Source organism: Mustela putorius, unplaced genomic scaffold (assembly GCF_011764305.1).
Source record: "Mustela putorius furo isolate JIRA1106 unplaced genomic scaffold, ASM1176430v1.1 tig00000596_pilon_pilon_pilon, whole genome shotgun sequence".
In the NCBI taxonomy this organism is placed as follows: Eukaryota; Metazoa; Chordata; class Mammalia; order Carnivora; family Mustelidae; genus Mustela; species Mustela putorius.
Window position 1 is genome coordinate 5,380,570 of NW_025421428.1, and position 20,792 is coordinate 5,401,361.

The 20,792-nt window shown below is 42.0% G+C and overlaps 1 protein-coding gene across 8 annotated transcripts in view; it reads left to right on the top strand.

Moving 5' to 3' along the window:
* The window catches only part of RABGAP1 (RAB GTPase activating protein 1), a 154,317-nt gene that overhangs the window by 120,263 nt on the left and 13,262 nt on the right, over positions 1–20,792 (top strand). For all 8 annotated transcript variants that reach the window (XR_006607426.1, XM_004757356.3, XM_045082362.1 and 5 more), the window contains 6 exons: positions 3,130–3,255; positions 3,888–4,031; positions 5,801–5,842; positions 6,082–6,210; positions 17,891–17,983; positions 18,403–18,513. Coding sequence is in view for 7 of the 8 variants with exons in the window: in XM_004757356.3 (XP_004757413.1) it covers positions 3,130–3,255; positions 3,888–4,031; positions 5,801–5,842; positions 6,082–6,210; positions 17,891–17,983; positions 18,403–18,513 (645 nt within the window). In the remaining variant the exon portion in view is untranslated. The remainder of the gene's footprint in view (positions 1–3,129; positions 3,256–3,887; positions 4,032–5,800; positions 5,843–6,081; positions 6,211–17,890; positions 17,984–18,402; positions 18,514–20,792) is intronic.

The following is a 20,792-nucleotide window of genomic DNA, read 5'->3' on the forward strand; positions in this document are numbered from 1 at the left end:
TTTCCTTAATTTGATATGATAATGGAAGAGAAACATGGTAAGAATAAATGACAGTGTTGAACACTAGTACAAGAGTAGACTTCATTTTGATTCCTAGATTGGATAGTCTTGGTTAATTGAACCCTTATGGACATTTTTTATTCTGTCACTAGTGCCACGGTCACTAGTATTGTTTGGGGATCATTTGTGTATTGGGGTGGGAAGGAAGCAGAGAAGTTGGCTTTCTTTTAGTGCCATTTTATTCATTTATTTATTCAGCAAAGACCTTTACCCTCCAACTTACTGATATTCTTTAAAATCCACAGCAGAACTGAAAAATCATTCAGGTTACTAATCATTCAGTTACTATTTTACCCCATTGCTTTCTCTGTCTGTCTGCATCTCTCTCTTTTCCTCCTTTTTTATACACATTTTATTTTTTACTAAAAAATATTTTTTGAAATTATTTTTGGAAAATCAGTAGCAAACATCAGTTACTTCATTCCTATAGACTTGAGCATAATACTGCAGTCACATCCAAGAAATTCCACACTGACTCAGTAATGTCTTACACAGAGTCTGCATTTGAGTTTCCCCAGTTGTTTACGCAGTCAGGTCCTTTATAGCTTTTTTTTTTTTTTTCCCCTAACCAAGATCAGTGAAGCAATGCATTTGGTGTCCTTTTTCTTTACTTTTTTAATCTCAACTACCTCCTTCCCTTGCTTTTCTTGTGATTTATGCCATTGACAGTCTTGAAAAACTCAAGCGAATTATCTTGTGAAATACTCCACATTCTTGATTTGTCTGATCATTTCGTCATAATTAAAATCGAAATGCTTGGCAAAAACAGCACACAAGTGATGTTAGCGGAGAGTGTGTGGGCACTTCCATCTTTAGCATAATAGATGCTAAAGATCAGGAGTCCATAAAGTAGACTTGGTCCCAGTCTTTGGATACAGAGCTAGTGAAGCTGACTGGCTATGAGCAGAAAGTCCCAGAAGCATGTCATTATTACCTCAGTGGTGAAATGAAGGTATAGTAAAAAGTTTTATGCAAGGGTGCCTGGGTGGCTCAGTGGGTTAAGCCGCTGCCTTCGGCTCAGGTCATGATCTCAGGGTCCTGGGATCGAGTCCCGCATCGGGCTCTCTGCTCAGCAGGGAGCCTGCTTCCTTCTCTCTCTCTCTCTGCCTGCCTCTACGTCTACTTGTGATTTCTCTCTGTCAAATAAATAAATAAAATCTTAAAAAAAAAAAAAAAAAGTTTTATGCAAGATTACAGCAAAGGAGCCTTATTTATATCACAGGCTTCTCCAGGGAGGTAACCTTTAAGGTGAATGCTGAAAAATGAGAAGGGGTATCCATACTCTTTGTGCTTGTTGATATCATTTAACTTATTAAAGCTAACATTATTGTGAAAATAAGAAAACTATTTTAAAAGCAAGAGTGGAGAGTAGAGCACTCCCAACAAGAGGAATAGTACAACCTATAGAAGCACTGAAATGGGGAAGACTTGGCCTGTGGAAGGGATTGGAAGCTGGGCAGTGTGACTGGAGCATTATCTGTGATGGGGGATGGGGTGGGAGCTGGAGAGGCCAGCCCAAGGACTTTGGATTTTGTTTCCCCAAATAAGGGGAAGCTTTTGAAGAGTTTTAAGCCATCTTGTGTAGGTTGTAATAGAAGTAAAACCAAAACCGATCTTCCTTCTGTGAGAACCTAGCTTTTTGATACTAGTAAGCATGTAAAAATATGATAAAGCTATAAAAGGGTCAAGTTTTTTCCCAGCCTTATTGATATATAATTGACAAAAATGTGTGTGTGTGTGTGTTTGGTGTACAATTTGATGAGTTGATAAGCTATACATGGTAAAATGATTGCCACAGTGAAGCTAATTAAAATCCATCAAGAGCTCAAGTTTAAAAATTTTGTTGTTTTTAGTAAGAGTTGAAATCTCGGAGTCTCTCAAGCTCGTGTGGTTTGTCTTTGTTCTCAGCTTCAGTCCAAGAACATTTGTCCCCATTTAAGTATCACAACCCCTTTAAAATGGGTTTCCCAAACAAATCCATGGTGTCTTGGTTTGCAGTCCGTGCTGCTTATCATTGTGTTAGGATAAATGCTTGTTTCAGAGGAAAAGCAGATGTGCTACCTGACATCAGAAATGCCACTCTGGGACAGACCAAGGGTCCCTAGTATGCAGAAGAAATTAGAAATTGCCTTCCATGATAGAGACCTCTGAGATCTGGTCCTTTGCTCCAAATGCCCTTACTTGGCCAGTAATAATTTGCTGTGCTTTTCTCATTTATTACTTAATCTGATTTGTTCTTTGGCTCCGCTTTATTCTCAGTGATGTCTGTGTTCAGCCCACCTCATCCCCTGGTTCCACAGAAGCCCGCCCACCTTCTTGACATTTTGAAGGCTTGCTACAGTCATACCAAGCCTTAAATAACATTTCCAGTACTTTTTTTTTCTATTTTGTAAACTAGACATTTGCCAGGTTCTCAGGGAAATATTTTTCCCACAAAGCTATGGAAGATGTAGGTATTATTATTATAAATCGGTAACATCTGTAAATAGAAGTGAAGTGGGGGGTGTTGTAGTATTTTAAGTATTACCATAAACCCATAGTACTTTGAACATTACTGTTAAACTCTAGAATATTTAAGGTTCTCCTTTCAGTGGCTATGTTTGTAACAACGAGGAAGAAAAAAAATAGCAGCTAAGGAAGTAAAATGATTTAATAGAATTGTCATGATTTGAGAAAAATGAAACCTATACTTGAGTGTCAGCCTATTGCTACTCAGTTCAGATCTGCCCTTACAAAGCCTATTCTTGGCTCCCTGAGGCAGACTGATCTTTCTACCTAATTCATAGGTAATTGTGAGTGTGAATTCTGCCTAATTCATACTTACTGTATACTACTGTATGGGAAGCTTCTCTAGGATAGGAACACTATGTGAAACAGACTAGTCATCGTTAATATCTCTTGGTTGAGTGAATGAATGTCATAAAACACAACTACCTGAGTTACTACGTATCACTGAAATTTCCTAGTATGTAGATAGAAGTGGAATGATGAACTTATCACTCTGGCAAAACTTCTGGGTGTGTTTGTGACCCTCATCTCTACCCCCACCCCATTCCCTATCTGTTACAGATGCCTGAAGAACAGGCATTCAGTGTGCTGGTCAAGATCATGTTTGACTACGGACTCAGGGAACTTTTCAAGCAAAACTTTGAAGATTTACATTGCAAATTTTACCAGCTGGAGCGCCTCATGCAGGTAAAAAGGGAAACCAGCTTGCATTTGCCACTAAGAGCATGAGACATGAGACTCGAGACTCTATGGAGAACTAGGTTGATGAGTGGATGCCAAGGAGCAGTGGTGATTGCGTTGGCCATCCAGGGTTAAGGGGGGTTAAGGACCAGTTAGATGTTTTTCATTTCTCACTGTGATGATGATGCCAAGATTAATAAGGTGTGAGCCTGATGGGTGTGAGCGAGGTTTTCAGTCCTCATAAACACTCAAAAGATCAGATGACTTTTTAGGGACCTTTGACATGGCAAACTAAGTCAAGAAGTACCTGCCAAGGCTCTGAAGCTGACTGGTTAGGAATATCATAATAAAAGTGAAACAGACTTTCCCAAACATTTCATAACTTGGAAAGAAAAACTGTCATTCCAAAACTGTCACCGTCTTGGGGATTCCTCTTTTGAGCTAGTTTATGGGCTGGAAAAGGGAGCCAAGTGTCAGTTTAATATTCGATAATAAGTGTTCTTCTGAGCACACTGGAGGTTTGTAGGAAAGCACAAATATGTGACTTTTTTGGCCTATTCCTGGCAGATTTATGAGCCTCCCAAGTGGGAGTTGAACAGCTGTGTCTATGCCCAAAACTAATTAGTTTGCTATTTTAGGAATACATCCCTGACCTGTACAACCACTTCCTGGATATAAGCCTTGAAGCGCACATGTATGCCTCCCAGTGGTTTCTTACGCTTTTCACAGCAAAATTCCCTCTCTACATGGTCTTCCATATCATTGACCTGCTTTTATGTGAGGTATGTATCAGAGGCCACAGCACTTTGGCTTTTGTTTTCAGTATCGTCCTGTGTCACCTCCATAAAAATAGAATTTCTTCTTAGTTAATTTTATTTTTGTGCTCAAAAATCCAGACTTAAGTAACTCTTCCTTGGGCTAAAGCTAATGATCACGTTTTGTTAAAGGTATTCTCTGCTAAACAACAGACAAACAGCCCACTATGACACATTTGTATTACTATTAGGTTTGGCTGTATTTATTGAAGAAACCCAAAATAACAGTGACTAAATAAAGTAGAGGTTCAATTCTCTCATGTGAAAGAAGCCAGAAGGTTGGCAGTAAGCTTCCTTCCCTAAAGGGTCCGGGGACAGGGTAGGATGTGTCCCCTCTTTAAAAGAGACTTCCTAGAGGTTCCACCCAAATTTTCACTTACCTCTTGTTGGCTGGAACTTAGGTACCTGACCGTATCTAGCTGCAAAAGAGAGCTTTTTAAAAGCTGAGTAGGAATTTGCTAAACCTGGAGGGTCTATTAACTAAAACAAAAAAAGATACAGAATACATAAGTCTTTGCCACAGCATTTTTTGGGGTATATGTGTTTAAGAAAAAAATAATTTCATTTGTAAGTGATGTATCCATTACCTCTATTAAATACTCACCTTTTCCAGTGAGATTTTTTAAAAAATAATAATTTCAAAACTAATAACTGCATATTAGAGAAACTGGAAAACACAAGCAAAAGGATTTCAAAATACTTTAATCCCACTTACTCTCTAGAAAGTAACTCAACATTTTGGAGTATATTCTTTCAGCCATTTTTTTGTGTTTATGTACATGTGTTATTTCTATACAGAATAACTTTTTTCATATGGAGTATTATGTAATAATGTATATTATGGTTCTCTAAGTATATATTTTAAACATATATACTTGAGCACTTGAACACTTATAGACACACATCTGTACCATCCTTCTTTATGTTTAATTATCCCATTTTCAAGGTTTACAAAAATCCATTAAAGCATTTTTTTTACCAAGCTAAAAACACTGTCAGAAACACTGATTATTTTTACCAGTTGCAAATTATCTCATTCTTTGGGTATACCATAGTTTATGTAAAATTTTTAAGTTTTACAGTTTCTCAGCATTATAAACAACCATTTGTTTTTAAGTAGTTACCATGGGCCTGGTCATGCTAAGTAATTTAAATGAACTTTTCAACTAATAAGCTCCAGAAACCCTTGGAGGAGAGTATAAGTTACAGAAACCGAGGTCCAGGAACTTAAAGAATTTAGCAGGTCTTCATGCCTCCACTTATCTTTCCTTTGCCCTAGCACTCCTAGAACAGTTAGCTGAAGAAAGGCAGATTTGAGGGAGCCCTGAGCAGGTTCTGTTCTGGCGTGAAGGGCTCACAGGCAGAGGGACTGCTGCTATATTTGGAATGGGGTAGCACAAGATAAGAGGAGAGGCCACCTGCAGTTATATCCTGAAAGATCACAATTTTTTGTCTCACATGCTTTGGTTGGGAAGCACAGAATACTTTGGAAAAGCGTTCTTTCTTGTTGATTGTGAGAATAGGACTAAAAAAGTTCAGAAGAATGGGAGACTGGTTCTATTTTAAGCTGTTTTTCAGTAGCAGACCTATAATTATTATTTTCCAAGATATCCCATTTCTTTACTTAGTTAAGTTTTTATACTTTCTTTAGAATTGTGGGGCATTCTGGGGACAGATAGCTGACTGGTCCAGATATAATCAATGAAAATCTTCTCTTTTTGTGTTTTCTCTTTTAGGGAATAAGTGTTATTTTTAATGTCGCCCTTGGATTATTAAAGGTACACATTTATTTGTAAATTGAGTGACATCCCCTGTCCAGCACTCGAAGTATCTTGGTCTTGATCTCCTTCTAAGCAGCCACCGTGCGGTAGCCGTGGCCCTGACAGTGACTCAAGGCACTGGCTAAGAAGTATCTTCTGGGGATTGTAAAGGTGCTGGTGTTTTAAAATGCTTCTTGTGTATCTTCAGTGCGAAGAACTTTTCCCATACATGGTTGTGTTTTCTTTCTTTCTTCAAGACTTCTAAGGATGACTTGCTGTTGACAGACTTTGAAGGTGCCTTGAAATTCTTCAGGGTTCAGCTTCCTAAGAGGTACCGCTCAGAAGAAAATGCAAAAAAACTAATGGAATTAGCTTGCAGCATGAAGGTAAAATAATATTTGCATTGATTTAGATTCTTTAGTTTGTGTCTTACCGTTCCTGATCAAACTATGAACATTTATATGATGATGTTTGTATTGTATAATTTTTTTCCAAATATTTTCTCACATATTATATATACTCTGTGCATTAAATCTCATTCACATCCCAGCCTTTGGACTTCAGGGAAGGTATTCTTCTCATTTTGAAGACTCAGGAAACAAAGAGGCTGGAGCTCCTAGCATCATACAGCTAAGCAGTGGCAGGACTCCGGTTTCATGATTTTCCCTCTGTTGTTCTTTATAACTTCACATATTTATGGTTTTGGTCAGAAATTCCCTAAAATGAAACTAATAATGATGGAAACTCAATTTTATCACTTTCAGTGACATTTATGATTTGCATAAATTTTTTTAAGGTTAAAAAAAAGGTAGCATCTCCTTGTATTCATGTTGTAATGTGAGTGGGAGAAACTTCGTTATATACTAACCAGAGCACAGACTTGGAATCAGGGAGATCTGAATTCAAAGTGATGTTACCTATGTAAGGCAAAATTTCCTCGTATGTAAATAATAGTGGGCTTCCGGTTCTGTTTATATGTCTAAGCTAACTTAGGCTGCCCTTCTTTAAACACTTGGAGGTATCAAATACCTGGATGAACTTGAAAGAAAAAAGAGAAATCCCAGGTGCCTAAATCACAGTAGCTCAAAGCTAGTGTGTGTGAAGTGGTAAAATAGCATCCCAGGGGAATATGGAGGGTTTTAATGCTCATGAAGACATATAATATGATTTGGGGCCTTTGGGAAGCAGCTGAACCTGGAAACTCTGGGTAACAGACCCTGGAATGCCTGCCCTCTTTGTGAAAAGGGAAAGGAAGTACTAAAACTACCTACCTGTTAAGCCTGAGAAACAATAGAAATCCTAATATAAATTGAATCAAGGATTTGAAAAAGAAATAGAGACTCTAGTTAGTGAAATAATTAAGTTATTGTTCAACTTAAAATGTTACATAGTTCACAAGTACTCTGGAAAAGATTTAATGATATTTTCCCGTGTGCCAGGTACTGTGGTTAAGTGCCGTCATGTGTGAGGATTAACTACGCTGTGTACAGTGCTTATCATGTTGTCTAGTAATTAGTAAGGGTTCAAGAAGTGATGGCTCTTATTATGGTTATTGCCTCTCTGGTTCTCTTTTTCTTTTTTTGTAAAGATTTTATTTATTTTAGATAGAGAACACAAGCAGAGGGAGGCGGGAGAAGCAGGCTCCCTACCAAGCAAGGAGTCCAGCATGGAACTCAGTCCCAGGATCCTGGGATCATGACATGGGACATGAGCCCAAAGCAGATGCTTAACCGATTGAGCAACCCGTGCGCCCACTGGTTTTCCAAGCAGATATCAAATGCACACGTTTTAGAAGCATTTTCACAGATGGTGGTTTGTGCACAGAGCACAGAACCAGGTGAACTCTGAGGTTCTCTGAGTCGCTCTTCCCACTTCAGCCTGATTCATACAAGAGAGGTCCTCTTAGTTGCTGATGATTTCCTCCCTTCCAAAACCTCCTTTCCCAGTGTCCTATCTTAAGTTCCTGGAACTTGGTTTCTCAGGCCCAAACCCTTGCTTATTATCAATACCTTTTTCTCTCTCACACCACATCTTCATCCTCCATCCCAGCCTTGTTTTCACAGTACACCCTGAATCTGATCACTTTTGCCCCTTCTTTCTAACACCCTAGTGTAACCATCACCGTCACTTGTCTTCTGGAATGTTCCAGTGGACTCCATATCTTTGTCTCCACAGTGGTTTTTTCTTTTTCTTTTAAGAGTTTTTTCACTTGAGAGAGAGAGCAGGGGGGAGGAACAAGCAGAGAGGGAGAGAAGCAGACTCCCCACTGAGCACAGAGCCCAGTGATGATGCTGGGCTTGATCCCAGGACCCTGAGATCATGACTTGAGCCGAAACCAAGAGTCGGATGCTCAGCAGACTGAGCCACCCAGGCACCGCAGTGGTGTTTTTTAATCCCATCTCTCCCTTACTTAAAACTCTGATGACTTCTTATCTCAGAATGAAACTCAAAAGTTTGTGCCTTGGCCTACAAGGTGCTATACCCTCTGACCTCTGACCGTCTCTCTGATTTCACCTCCTCCTCCTTTTCCCTCTTACAACTTCCACTTCAGACAACCTGGCCTTCTTGCTGTTCTCCCACATGCTGAGCATGTTCACTCCTCAGGCCTCTTGCACAGGCTGGTCTCTCTGCCCATCATCTTCTTGATGTCAACAGGGTGTCACCGTCACCTCGTTGAGTCTTATGATCAGATATCATGCCATCAGAGAGGCCTTCTCTAATTACCATGTCTAAAGTAGCAGCTCCCTCAACACTTTACACCCTGATCTCTTTACCTTGCCTAATTTTCCACATATCCCTTATTCTTACTTAACATTATTTAATATGTTCATTTGATTATTGTCTGCCTGCCAGATCCCCAGCACAAGAACAGGATTTGGCATATAAAAATTGTTGAATGAGTAAATTAAATGATACACTGCTGAGTTTCTACCAAGTATTGTCTTATGAAGAAGAGTTGGAGAGTTAAAGGGGCTTTGGGGAAGGCTTACAGTAGCTTCCAGCTGAAGGTTTTACTTTCTGTGTTTTCAGTAGCTTGAAACACTTTAACAATATGTGGATCCTTTATCTCCATAGTCCAGATTGGAGGTGTCTAATATCTTTTTTTTTCTTTGCCTGTGCTTTCATGGAGTTAAGGTAGGCAAAGCTGCACAGCACATACATTTAGTGCTTAGATACATAATTCCTTCTGGCCCTGGAGAACACTGCCTGGCAGGCATACACTTTGGATGATTCCCCCTACTTGCACATGGTTTTGGGTGGGAAAGATCAAATTTTTCTTAAAATTGACTCATGGCATGGAAAGCCTATGCATTGAACCAGGACATAAGAGTGAAATTGTTCTGCTAAAAGGTGGGATGTAGTCTAGTTAGTGATGGTTACTTGTACTCGGGTAGGTTTATTGATGCCAAAAATTATTAAGAGAAATATAGGCAGTAGTTAAGCCAATTATTGGCAAAGAATCTCAGTCCCAGTGATAATTTGCCGACTCAGAAATAAGGAAACTCATCGGCAGGCTTAATCATGAGCCCTGCATTATGTGGACTGCGTCAGTGGGCGCGCCTCCGTCAGCAGGAAAACGATATATGATCATCTGTGGGTTTGGAGCCCCCTCTAGACATGGAAAAGGGGATGCTTGCTTTGTTGTGAGTAGTTTGGAAACTGGCTTTTAAACCTTCTTGAGAAAGGAAACATTGGCTTTGTAACTCACTGAAATCCCATTCCATTATTTTTTAATTTCTTAAATATTGTGGCTTGGTTTTTCTCAGTTGTACTTCCTGACTAGGGTGGGAATTAGGAATACTTTGCCTCACATGCCAGTTGAGGAAACAGTTACCTGCTTTTATTGTTGTTGTGTTTTAACAGTTTTGATGTTGTAATTTCCAGTATTTGTGTAATTTTTATGGGTATCTCATTTCTTCCCTTCAGTGCCCTGTGAGGTATGCAGGGCAAGTCATGTGAGGCAGCTGAGGCTTGTAGAAGCCAAATGACTTACCCTGGAACTAGCTGGGTGGGGACGCGAGACCTAGTGGAACTCAGGCCAGGCCTGACTCCAAAGCTTCCCAAAGCTTTCCATGCCATTGTGTGGCCTCTTACTGCAGAATTGCAGCAGGAATTAGGTTTGGTGTGGCAATATCTGAAATGGCCACCAGATGGGTGTGTTGCTCAAAAAGGTCTGTATTCCTCTCTCTGCCTGTGTGTCTTCCTTTTCTCTAAAATCTTTTTCTGTGTCAATCTTTACTTGCCTCTTTCTTCATTTCTTTCTCTTCAGTCCTTTTTACTTCTCCCCTTCTCATTCTTGCTCCTCACTTTTATTATGCAACTGAGATATTTTACTTACTTTTTTTATAAAAGAGTCTTAGATCCTCCGCTCTTAATCTCAAGTTTAACAGCATACATCAGAATTCATTGAGCCATCCATAGAGTTCCTCCCTTTATGGGTCGTTATCTTGAGATCAGAAGATTGTTTCTACCTCTGATAGAAGATTTAAAAGGAATTTCACTTTTTTTTTTCAAGATTTTATTTTTAAGTAATCTACAGCCATTGTGGGGCTCAAGCCCAAGCATGGGATCAAAAGTCCCATGCTCCATCAAATGAACCAGCCAGGCACCCCAGGAATTTCTCTTTATAAATAAATTGTTCCAGGAGATCATTAATGGTCCTGAGAGCTCCCTTTTATACTCATAACTGGGCCATGCATCGTGTTTAGAGGGAGAAAATGCGGAAAAAATTAATTTTTAGGTCTTAAATTTTTTTGATTCAAGAAATAAGGGAATAACTGTTTTTTTAAGATGTTTGAGAGCAAGTCCAATATGTAAGGTTTAGGTTAGTTCAGAAGAAGTAAGAGCCATAACAGAGATGGCCAATGGGTTTCTTAGAGCAAACCTGAATGAAAACTTGGATCCTTTTACTCTGGAATCCTGTCTAAGGTGAAATGGATCTTCTGAACCATTGATTGCTTCATTGGGATGTGTTATTTCAAACTTAAAGTGAATGTGCAAGACTTCAGACTATTTGTAGAAAAAGATATTACAGAAACCAAATAGCAGTGTCTCCAAATTAATGTAAGCCTAACCATTTGCTATTTAGAGAAACAGAAAACCCTGGCATTTGGGAATTTTTGCTTTTGGGGGATATTTTTCTTCAGGAGCTGAAAGAAGTATTAGTCTGAACTTCATCCTCTGCTCTGATCATTTGTATATTAGTGTGTGTGAGTATCTTAAACCCTGTGATTGCCATGGCTTCATCAGTGTTGTTTTCTTAATGTGTTCACATAATCTTGCATAATGTTTGCACATAGTGACTTAATCCTTACAGTGATCATATGTGTGTACTGAAGCTTAGAGAATTGAAGAAAACTCTCAAGAAGTGTAATGTTAGTAAATGATGGGGCTGGGGTTAGATCCCCGGAATTTCAGACTAAAGTCAGTGCTTACCCTCAGTGTACCGTTCTGTAAAGGAGGGATTGATGAACGGGAGAGGGGCCCTTTGTATTTTTGGTGATGTTTGTCTTGTAGTGGCAGGTAAGTGCAGTCTCTGTCAGTTTAACTCAGTTGTAGCTAAGTTCAGTTTTCCATAGGACTAGACCAGGCTGCAGTTTTACTTCTGTACTTATTTTCTACCTTTTAGATTGAATTTCATGAGAAAACTTGTGAGTGAAAGCTCTTTTTTTCTGCATGAACTCTAAATTTTGCTGGTTGTCATAGGGTAGCAGTGCCCACTGCTGCCTTAATTTATTTTAGTAAGCTGTTCTCTCTTGGTTCTTATCTGTGTTTGGATTCTCTGCTACTTATTCGCTACTTGCATTTTAGAAAAATACTCTGATGGGAGAATCAGAATGCCTAATTCTATTTAGTGATCTTTGAGGGAGTTCGAGCCTGAACTGTTCAAACAAATTAAATAAAAGGGCTCAGAAATTAAATAGGATGTTGATTTGTTTCAAGTGGTTACGAGTGCAGGCCTTGGAGTCCCACGGACCTTGGCTCTCACCCTGGCTCTGCCTCTGCCATGTGACCTGAGGTAGGTTAAGGCCACAGGGCTAGAGAAAGAGAATCCAGGTGGTACCTGTACAATGACTGTTGTAAAAAGTACCTGTTGATGACCTTTGTCTTTGTCCTCATCCATGCTCATTTGTTCTGACCTCCTCTACCCAGATACCGACTTTCCTTAAGTCCGTTCACAGCAACAAACATTTGTAGATTTTCTTACGTGCCAAGAACTGTGCTCAATGTTGAACATATTACAGAGATAGATGAGAAACAAGAATCACCCCAGACTTGTGTTCTTCTGCAGCTCTTGTCAGCTAATGGACTGGGTCCTTGGCTTTCGACATGTCACTTTACCTATCTAGGTCTCGAGTCCCCATCAGTAAAATGAGGTGATCGCAGACAGTTGTTTTGGGGATTAAGTAAAATAGGTGTAGAGGTATCTTACTATCTTGAAAGTCCCATGTAAGTCTCAGGATTTTTAAATCAGTAACTAAAAAGTGAAATCCCTGTTACAAACAGTCTGAAAAAGGAAGATGGACCTACGTCTGAGGTCTTTATTTAGCAACAAGGATTTTGGGTTCAAGATCTCCTCACTATACCAGACATCTCCATATCCACCCGCCCCCTGCACAGTAAACTTCACCCCTGCCATGCAGAGCTACTAATAACATTCAGCCTTCTGCTTTTCCTGGACTACCTGTGACTCCAGCCCAGAGGGGATTCCCACCTTTGCGATGATTTCTTAAGCCAGAGTTGGAAATCAGCTCCCATTTCCTATCCGCAACCTATTTCCTGCTCTCCTGTGTCAAATCGACTTGTTTAAATGGCTCATTGCTTGTAGCACATGTTCAGAGGGTAACTCTGTCTCTGAGTCAGGACAAGAATGTAGGTATTATTAATAGTAACACTTAATAACCACCCTTTTCATTAAAAAGACCTCATGTGCTAGGCACTCTTCTGAGCTCTTGATGTGTTTTTATCATGCAGTCCTCCTAACAGCAGTCCTCAGAAGGACTGTTGGAATTCTGTCAGATGAGGAACCTGAAGCTGAGGTAAGGCAGCTCACCCTCAGGGACAGAGTGGGTCAGTGCCAGAACCAGGGCTTAGGCCTGGGTCCGTCCATCTGCAAACCCAAGCTCTCCACGACAGACTGTACCATTCCCTCCCGCCCATGTCAGTGGCCGCTCCCTCATGTTCTCTGCCAGGTCAGTACCAGCTCTCCTGGTGATGTTTTAAGAGAGCCTTATCTAATTCCTATAACAGATAAATGACCAGTGAGCGAAAGAGAAGTGTTTGGGATAAAATACATATTTCTACCAAGATACCAAACTGGCATGGTCCAAGCCTCCACCTTCTCTCTGATTCAAGGTTCCTTAACCTGAGACTGTGGATGGCCTCAGGGAGCTCATGAGTCCTCTCAAATGGTATGCAGAATGCTTTATTGCTGGTGTAGGGTTGGGGCAGAGTTGACTCCTATGCTCTTTAGGGTTTTTTAAAGATTTTATTTATTTGAAACAGAGCGCATGAGAGCATACAGGGGCACGAGGCAGGGGGAGGAGCAGAGGCAGAGGGAGAAACAGACTCCTCACTGCAGCAGGAAGCCCGATGCAGGGCTTGATCCCAGGACCCTAGGATCATGACCTGATCTGAAGGCAGACGCTTGACCAAGTGAGCCACCCAGGTGCCCTGGCTTCTATGCTTTTTTACAGGGACAGTGGTTTTTTGGTTTTTTTTTTTTTTAAGATTTTATCTATTTATTTATTAGAGAGAGACCACAAGTAGGCAGAGAGGCAGGCAGAGAGATGGGGAAACAGGCTCCCCGTGAGAAGAGAGCCCAACGCAGGGCTCAGTCCCAGGACCCTGAGATCATGACCTGAGCCAAAGGCAGAGGCTAAACCCACTGAGCCACCCATGTGCCCCGGGACAGTGCTTTTTATGGGAACCATGGCTTTTAGGAGACTTTTAAAATAGTACTGTCTCTAACAGTGTTAAGAAACAATGTACTAATTACAGTGGGACATAAAATGAGTTTTACCTAAATTACAAACATAGCCTTATCCCAGGGATAAGAGTTTTTTCCCACTGAAAGTACATTTAAACAGAACAAATTTCAAAACTAAGCATCTTTGAGGGCAAAAATACCTCTGTGTGTGAGGCTGTGGCTTTCACAGCTTTCTGATAGGCTTTCACAGCCTTTCACCTAATGGTAGGTAAGATTCAGAGCTTCAGGACTGCGCCTGTAGCTTCCCTTCTTCCTGAATTCAATTAACATGTCATTGGTATAAGTAAGAGACAGATAAAATGAACCGTAGACTTTTAAGAGTGGGGACTTTGTCTGTTCATTGAGTGTTTCCATGCTTGCAGTCTCTTCGAGGCATTAGGAATTTTATAGTAAATGAAAGTTCCTACCTTTGCGGAGCTTGCATATCGTGTTCTGTATACATCTTTGTATCACTAATGCCTCACAAGGAACACTGCTCAACTGTTAGGTAAACAAATGTCCTGCTGCATCCTTATTAGGTTAAAAGGAAGGCCATTGGCTTTGATTTGTTCGGCATCTGATTATCGAGCCCCAGTTATGTTCCAGGCATTGAGCTAGATCGTGGAGATGTGGGGTAAGCAAAACAGATGGGGCGTGTTTCCCAGTGGGAAGACAGACAAATCAAGTAAAGACATAAAGAAATAATTGTGAACTTGGACAGGTGCCATAAAGGAATTGACTTGATGTTATGAGAATATGTAGCGAAGACAGCCTGGAAGGGGGAAGAAGTGCCAGGGAGGGGTTCAGTAAAGCAGTGCTGGAGCTCGTCTCTGAGAGGTGATTAGGAGGGAACCAGGTACGGGGTTGTTCAGGCAGGGGACCAGGCTTGCGCTCTGTGTTCACTGTGGTTGCCATTTCTGTTCAGAAGAAAGGTCGATGCAAAGAAGAGGAGGGGGTCCTTTCTCATTAATTTAACAAGCATTTGTGGGCACCTCTCTTTGTGCATGGGCAGGGGACGACAATGAGACAGTTCTGGCCTGGGGAGGGCACTGATAATGGGACAGGCAGGCTGACAGGTACTGGTCTCTCTGGGCTGCAGCCTAGTAAGGAGGCTGGAATTGTGGCTTTTGTAGCTGGTACCTATCGGTTCCCCATTTAGGTATCAGGCATCTGCCTTTTCATGAGGTCCATTCCTCAGGGGAAGCCTGAACTACTTGGTTGTGGCATACAGCCACCCATGCTCCAAAAGTCAGGATCAGGTGAGAACCCACTATAAGCAGCGTTGGTTTTATTTATCTTTGGTCTGTGGTGGGGGTGGGGGATAAGGTGGTGAAGAGAGGGAGACAGGAATAAGTGAGGATGAGAAATGGGAGAGCAAGCCAGAGCTGGTGGAGTTAGACCTCGGGACCAGTGAGGAAGATGGTGAGCTCTGTTTGTATCTGGTCCTGAGGGCTGGCCCCTGAGGACTGACTCAGAAGCACAGGTAGGGGCCACTGCCTGGAGAAATGAGCAAGAAGGTACCTTAGGGAAGTCCAGAACAATTACCAGGATTATTTTAAAATTATTAATAATTATTTTTAAACAGTATTTATTTTATATTTTATTTTTATTTAATTCAGAGAGAAAGTGAATGGGCAACAGAGAATATGAGCAGGGGAAGGGGCGGAGGCAGAGGCAGGCTCCCCACTGAGCAGGGAGCCTGATGCAGGACTTGATTTCAAGATCCAGGCAGGTCTGAAGGCAGACGGTTTGACCGACTAGGCCATCCAGGAGCCCCTATTTTGTTCACTTAATTATAAAAATAAATAATGCTCAAGGCAGAAAATTTGGAAAATGTGGGAAGTACATAAAGAAATGCCTGTATTCTATCATGAAAACGTCAGAACCAAATGTGGTAGCATGTGTAAAGAGTCTTGCGTCTCTCAGGTACCCAGTGTACAATAATACTGTTACAGTGTTGAGGCAGAGTCAGCCCTTTGGCTCTGAGAATGAGGTATTTATCTTAAGGGATAAGAAAATGTAGAAGAAATTACTTTATAATCAGCCTTTTATAATGTATGTTCATTGGGGGGAAAGTAGCTCTTCCCTACTCCATCATGAGAATGAGAAGGTGAAGATTCATGAGAATGTTTTGTAGGATTTGGTGTCAACTCTTTTTTTTTTTTTTTTTTTTTTTTAAATCAAGTACCAGGGCGCCTCCTAACCTCTGTGCTCCCTGATCAGTTACCCATACTGAGCTCAGGGAAGTGTTTGCTGCCCGCAGACCTCATTTTTGTCTGTTCCTCTACTATTGATCTGTTAGGATTGTTTATAAATTTACTGATCACATCAATGTTTTATTTAGGTGCTTCCCTTGTGAATCACTTACGTACACAAACATTTACCCCAGCATTGTCCTTAAACCACAGAAGATCTGGTTTTAAAGATGTCACTTTCTTGTGGCCTCACCCCAAGTGTTTAATGGGCATCTCTCTAAAGACGGCAGCCAGGGCGAAGTGTTATGTTCTTGGCTGCATGCCCACAGGCAGTAACCAAACTCCAGGAATAAGCTCTGATTGAGGCATACCTGTAAACATCGGACAAGGGCAGTGTCCAGAGAGTCAGCGGGAGGGAGACAGCAGGCAGCTGCAGTGAGGTGGAAAGGGAATCATGGAACAAGAGACTGGAGGTGCTGTACACCTGGGGCTGGCCCATTCCCATTTTGAGGTCTCCGTTTCTTTGCCTGTAAAATAAGGAAGTTAGACGAGCCCAGTTCTGAGATTCCTAATGACCCGGAACTGAAAGTCAGATTTGTGAGCCAGAAGTACTGTGCTGATTATACTAAAGCCTCGGGAAGCAGTGAGTGTTCACTTTCTAATCAGTTGTTATGCTGCGCATACTGGTTTTAGCACTTCTCTATTTTGTATGTTTCCAAGTATTTAAAAGTATAATTTAAAAGATACCAAAGGGAGTGAGTTAGTGGTTTAAAGGAAGGAATCAAAAGAGTAAGAGTTGCATCTTAAAGGGATGCCCTTGTTTATGTTCAAATTGAAGGAAAAAACAGGCTAGCCTGTAAGGTCAGGGGCAGGGGACTGCTAAGGTAGAAGGAGAGATGAGAGAATAAAGAGAGAGATGATTTTTTGGAGGGAAGAAGAGTCATTTGGTCATGTTAAAGAAGGAAAGGCAGGAATTTTGAAGTCTAGTTGGGGAGAGTTGGGACCCACTGGATGGAGTGAACAAGAAAACGCTAGTGATCTTCAAGAGAGTCTTCCTATTGGGCAGTCAGAGAAAAAGCTTGATTTAGAGAGACTGAAGAGAGCCCATGAAGCATTGGAAGTGAAATGTATATGCCTGTGGTTTGCTGTGGCTGGTAAGAAGCAGCTTGAGAGCAAGAGGACAGTAGTCTGCTGGGCAGAAGAGCAGCTAAGTGGAGTGGTTGGTAGAATGCTCTTGTGTTTTTGTTTTTGGGTTTTTTTTTTAAGATTTTATTTGTGTATTTGACAGAGATTACAAGTAGAGAGATAGGCAAAGAGAGGAAGGGAAACAGGCTCCCTGCTGAGCAGAGAGCCTGATTCGGGCTCCCAGGACCCTGGGATCATGACCTGAGCCGAAGGCAGAGGCTTTAACCCACTGAGCCACTCAGGTGCCCCTAGAATGGTGTTTTTAAGGGCAGAGAGAATTGTGTCTATTAGATGGCTGCACAGAAGGAGGTAGTGGAGAGGGAAAGTGATAGGTGTAGGATAGTGAGGTGAGTACAGCTTGGACTTTGCATGGAGTTTAGCTGCCTGGGCTGCACTCCCAGATCTTCCCGTCTTAACTGAGTGACCTTGGTCAAATTACATAACCTCCTTAAATCTCCATTAAGTTGCCTATAAAATAGGATGATAAACTGTATCTTGTCGAGGTATCCTGAGGTCACAGACGGAAAGCACTTGCAGCAGTGCTGGTGTGGGCACAATAAAATGGCAGAGGGGGCGGGTGGTGATCAGGGACCACAGGACTCAGGGCGGAGGTTGTGGGGTTACGCCACTCCCGCAGTGACGGAAGATGCCCAGGTCAGCACAGGCCCTGAGAGACTTTCTGATGCTTTTTAATTTGTGTCATGGTTTATCCTACAGATTAGTCAGAAGAAGTTGAAAAAATACGAAAAAGAGTATCACACCATGAGGGAACAGCAGGCCCAACAAGAAGACCCTATCGAGCGATTTGAGGTTCGTTTGCTTTTGTCCTGGGTCGGTGTGAAGAGCTTTTAGCCTTTCATTTCCTATAATCATGCATGTAACTGGGTTTGCTGAGTTCTTTTAAAAATTCAGATCCATTGTTTGTAGGTTCAAGTTTCAGTTTGAATTTGCAAGTAAGAAAGTAAGATCTGTTGGGCTTTAAACCAGCTGCCTGGGTTGTTACAGTACAGTGGCCGTTCGTCACGGTTAATCAGAAGTAGCTGCTTGGCAAGGTCGCTGGGGCCAGTTAAGTATTTCTGGTCAGAGAAAGAAAAGAAGAAATTGTTGCTTGCTAGCACATTAGGACCAGCCACTCCTTCCTTCACTTCCATGAGGGTTAGCCATGAGAAATTATCATCTCCATCTGATTTTTTTTACATGTCCGTAACTGGTTTCTTTCTACCCTTCAGCGGGAGAACCGGCGTCTACAAGAAGCTAACATGAGGTTGGAACAGGAAAATGATGACTTAGCCCATGAGCTGGTGACCAGCAAGATTGCTCTGCGGAAGGACCTGGATAACGTGAGTCTGACAGGGCCAAAGGGATGGATTATTTTGAAACTCTCAGCTTCTCCCTTTATCACATACGGTCCTTGAGTCACAATATCTGTTGTCCTAGTGTGTCACCTGTAAAGTGTCCCTCTTGCAGAATCATTTGTTCATGTCACTGTTGCTTCCCTCCTTTTCCTTCAGGGGTTTTCTGATCAGCCCTCCTTCCCACACACTCTTCTCTTGTCCTACAGGCCGTCCCCGAACTCCTTTCCCAGCACTGTTTGATGACAGGCCTTTTGACTAATTCTTATGCTCCCACAGTTGGCGGTAGCATTTAATCATTATCCTTTACTTATCTTTCCTAAGAGATTTTGTTACCCTGCGTGGTAGGTGCCTGTGGAATAAGCACAGGAAGCTCGGGGCCTGAGCAGCTTGCGATTTCACCGGTAATCTCAGCTGGCAGCTGTTCTTTCTTTGCTCCTCCTAATCTTAAAAAGTTCAAGATGATGGCTTTCGTGGCAGGGTATTTGTCCATTTTCTATGCTAGCAGCCTTCCTTTGAAAAACGTGTGGTCTTTCATTCATCGTTTAGGTCAGAATTTGGCAAACTTCCGCCTTGAAGGGATGGATAGTAAATATTTTAGGCTTTGTGGGCCAGATGGTCTCTGTGGCAACATCAAACACTGCCATTGGCACAGAAGTAGCCGTAGACAATAAGTAAAGGAATGAGTGTGGCTGTGTTCCAATAAAACTTTATTTACAAGCATAGGTAGAAGCTGGACTTGGCACATGGACTGTAGTTTGCCAACATCTGATTCATATATTTCCCTGTCAGACTCCTAAGACTACTGTTCTGCTCATTGGTTTCCTAAGGTTCTAGATAGAGGCTCAGGCTGTTAAGGGCTTATAGGGGACTTGCGGGATGTATTGAACCCCATAAGATCTGTGAACTTCACAAGGCCCTTGGCATCCACCAAATGTTTAGGAAAATACCGTGTTCTGTATTTCTTTGAAAGTCTGTGCTTTCATTAGGTTCTCAAAGTGTTCACACGTTAGATGAAAAGAGAGCAAGATGGCAGTATCTACCAGTGTTTGTTTTCTTTAGAAATAGAGTTGTGAAGGGGCACCTATTTGGGCCCTTGGTTTGGGCTTTTGCCTTCGGCTTGGGTCATTATCTCAGGGTCCTGGGATCGAGCCCTGCATTGGGCTCTCTGCTCAGCGGGAAGCCTGCTTCCCCCTCTGTCTCTCTGCCTTCTTCTCTGCCTACTTGTGATCTCTCTGTCAAATAAAAAAATAAAATCTTAAAAAAAAAAAGAAAAGAAAAAGAGTTTTGAGTAGACTTTTTTTTTTAAAATATTTATTTGAAAAAAGAATATTTATTTGAGAGAGAGAGAGTGGGGAGCAGGGAGAGGGTGGGGGAGGCAGAGGAAGAAGGAACGAGAGCCGGACACCGGGCTCAGTCGTACAACCCTGAGATCACAACCTGAGCCAAAACCAAGAGTTGGACGCTTAACCAACCTCTCACCACCCAGGCGCCCTGCATAGACCCGTATTCTAATACCAGCTACTGTCCTTTCAAGTAGAGCAAAGGTGGGAAGGGGGAATATTAGCTGTGTCCCCGCGCACAGGGAGAACACCATGACTTGGTGAATGTGAGAAGCACCACCAAACATAGCCAGCCTCGGGCCGCGCTGATTCTTCTGCTTGTCAGCTGCGCCTCGCTGCGTGTGACTGAGAAGGAGGCTTTTTCCGCTTTGGAAGGGAGGCAGTTTCCAGGTCATTAGCCCTCAGTAACCGGAACCAGGAACTCTCACTGTTTATTAGTTCACCACAATCTGGCCCTCAGGTTCGAGTCCCTGCCTTCTGGTGCAGAGTCCTGGCATGCCCTCTGTTCTTGGTAGGAATGCTCTAGAAGTTGTCTCCTCCTGTTCAGGCCTTTCTGCCCAGTGCGTGGAGGGAGGCGGCTGACCGTGAGCAGCAACCACTGAAGCCAGGCCACAGTGCGCCCTGAAAGTGGCTCCGTAGCAACTGGGGATCATGCAGAGAGGAGGTGAAAAAGACAAAAGAACAGGGTCCTGGATAGGAGCTTTGTGTTCAAAAAATTGCAGGAAGAGGCAACTTGAGCGAAGACCCCAGGTGGATATATTCAGTGTGAGCTGCTGCACTGTCCCCTACCAGGCCCAGCGGTTGCACTGTTGTCCCCTCTTGCGGGTGGGCACGGATTCTCATGTTCTCGAAGTCTGCTCCTAAATGGTGTGAACTTTTTTTGCAAGTTGCCTTATCTTGACACAGAAAAGAGCTAGGTTCTTC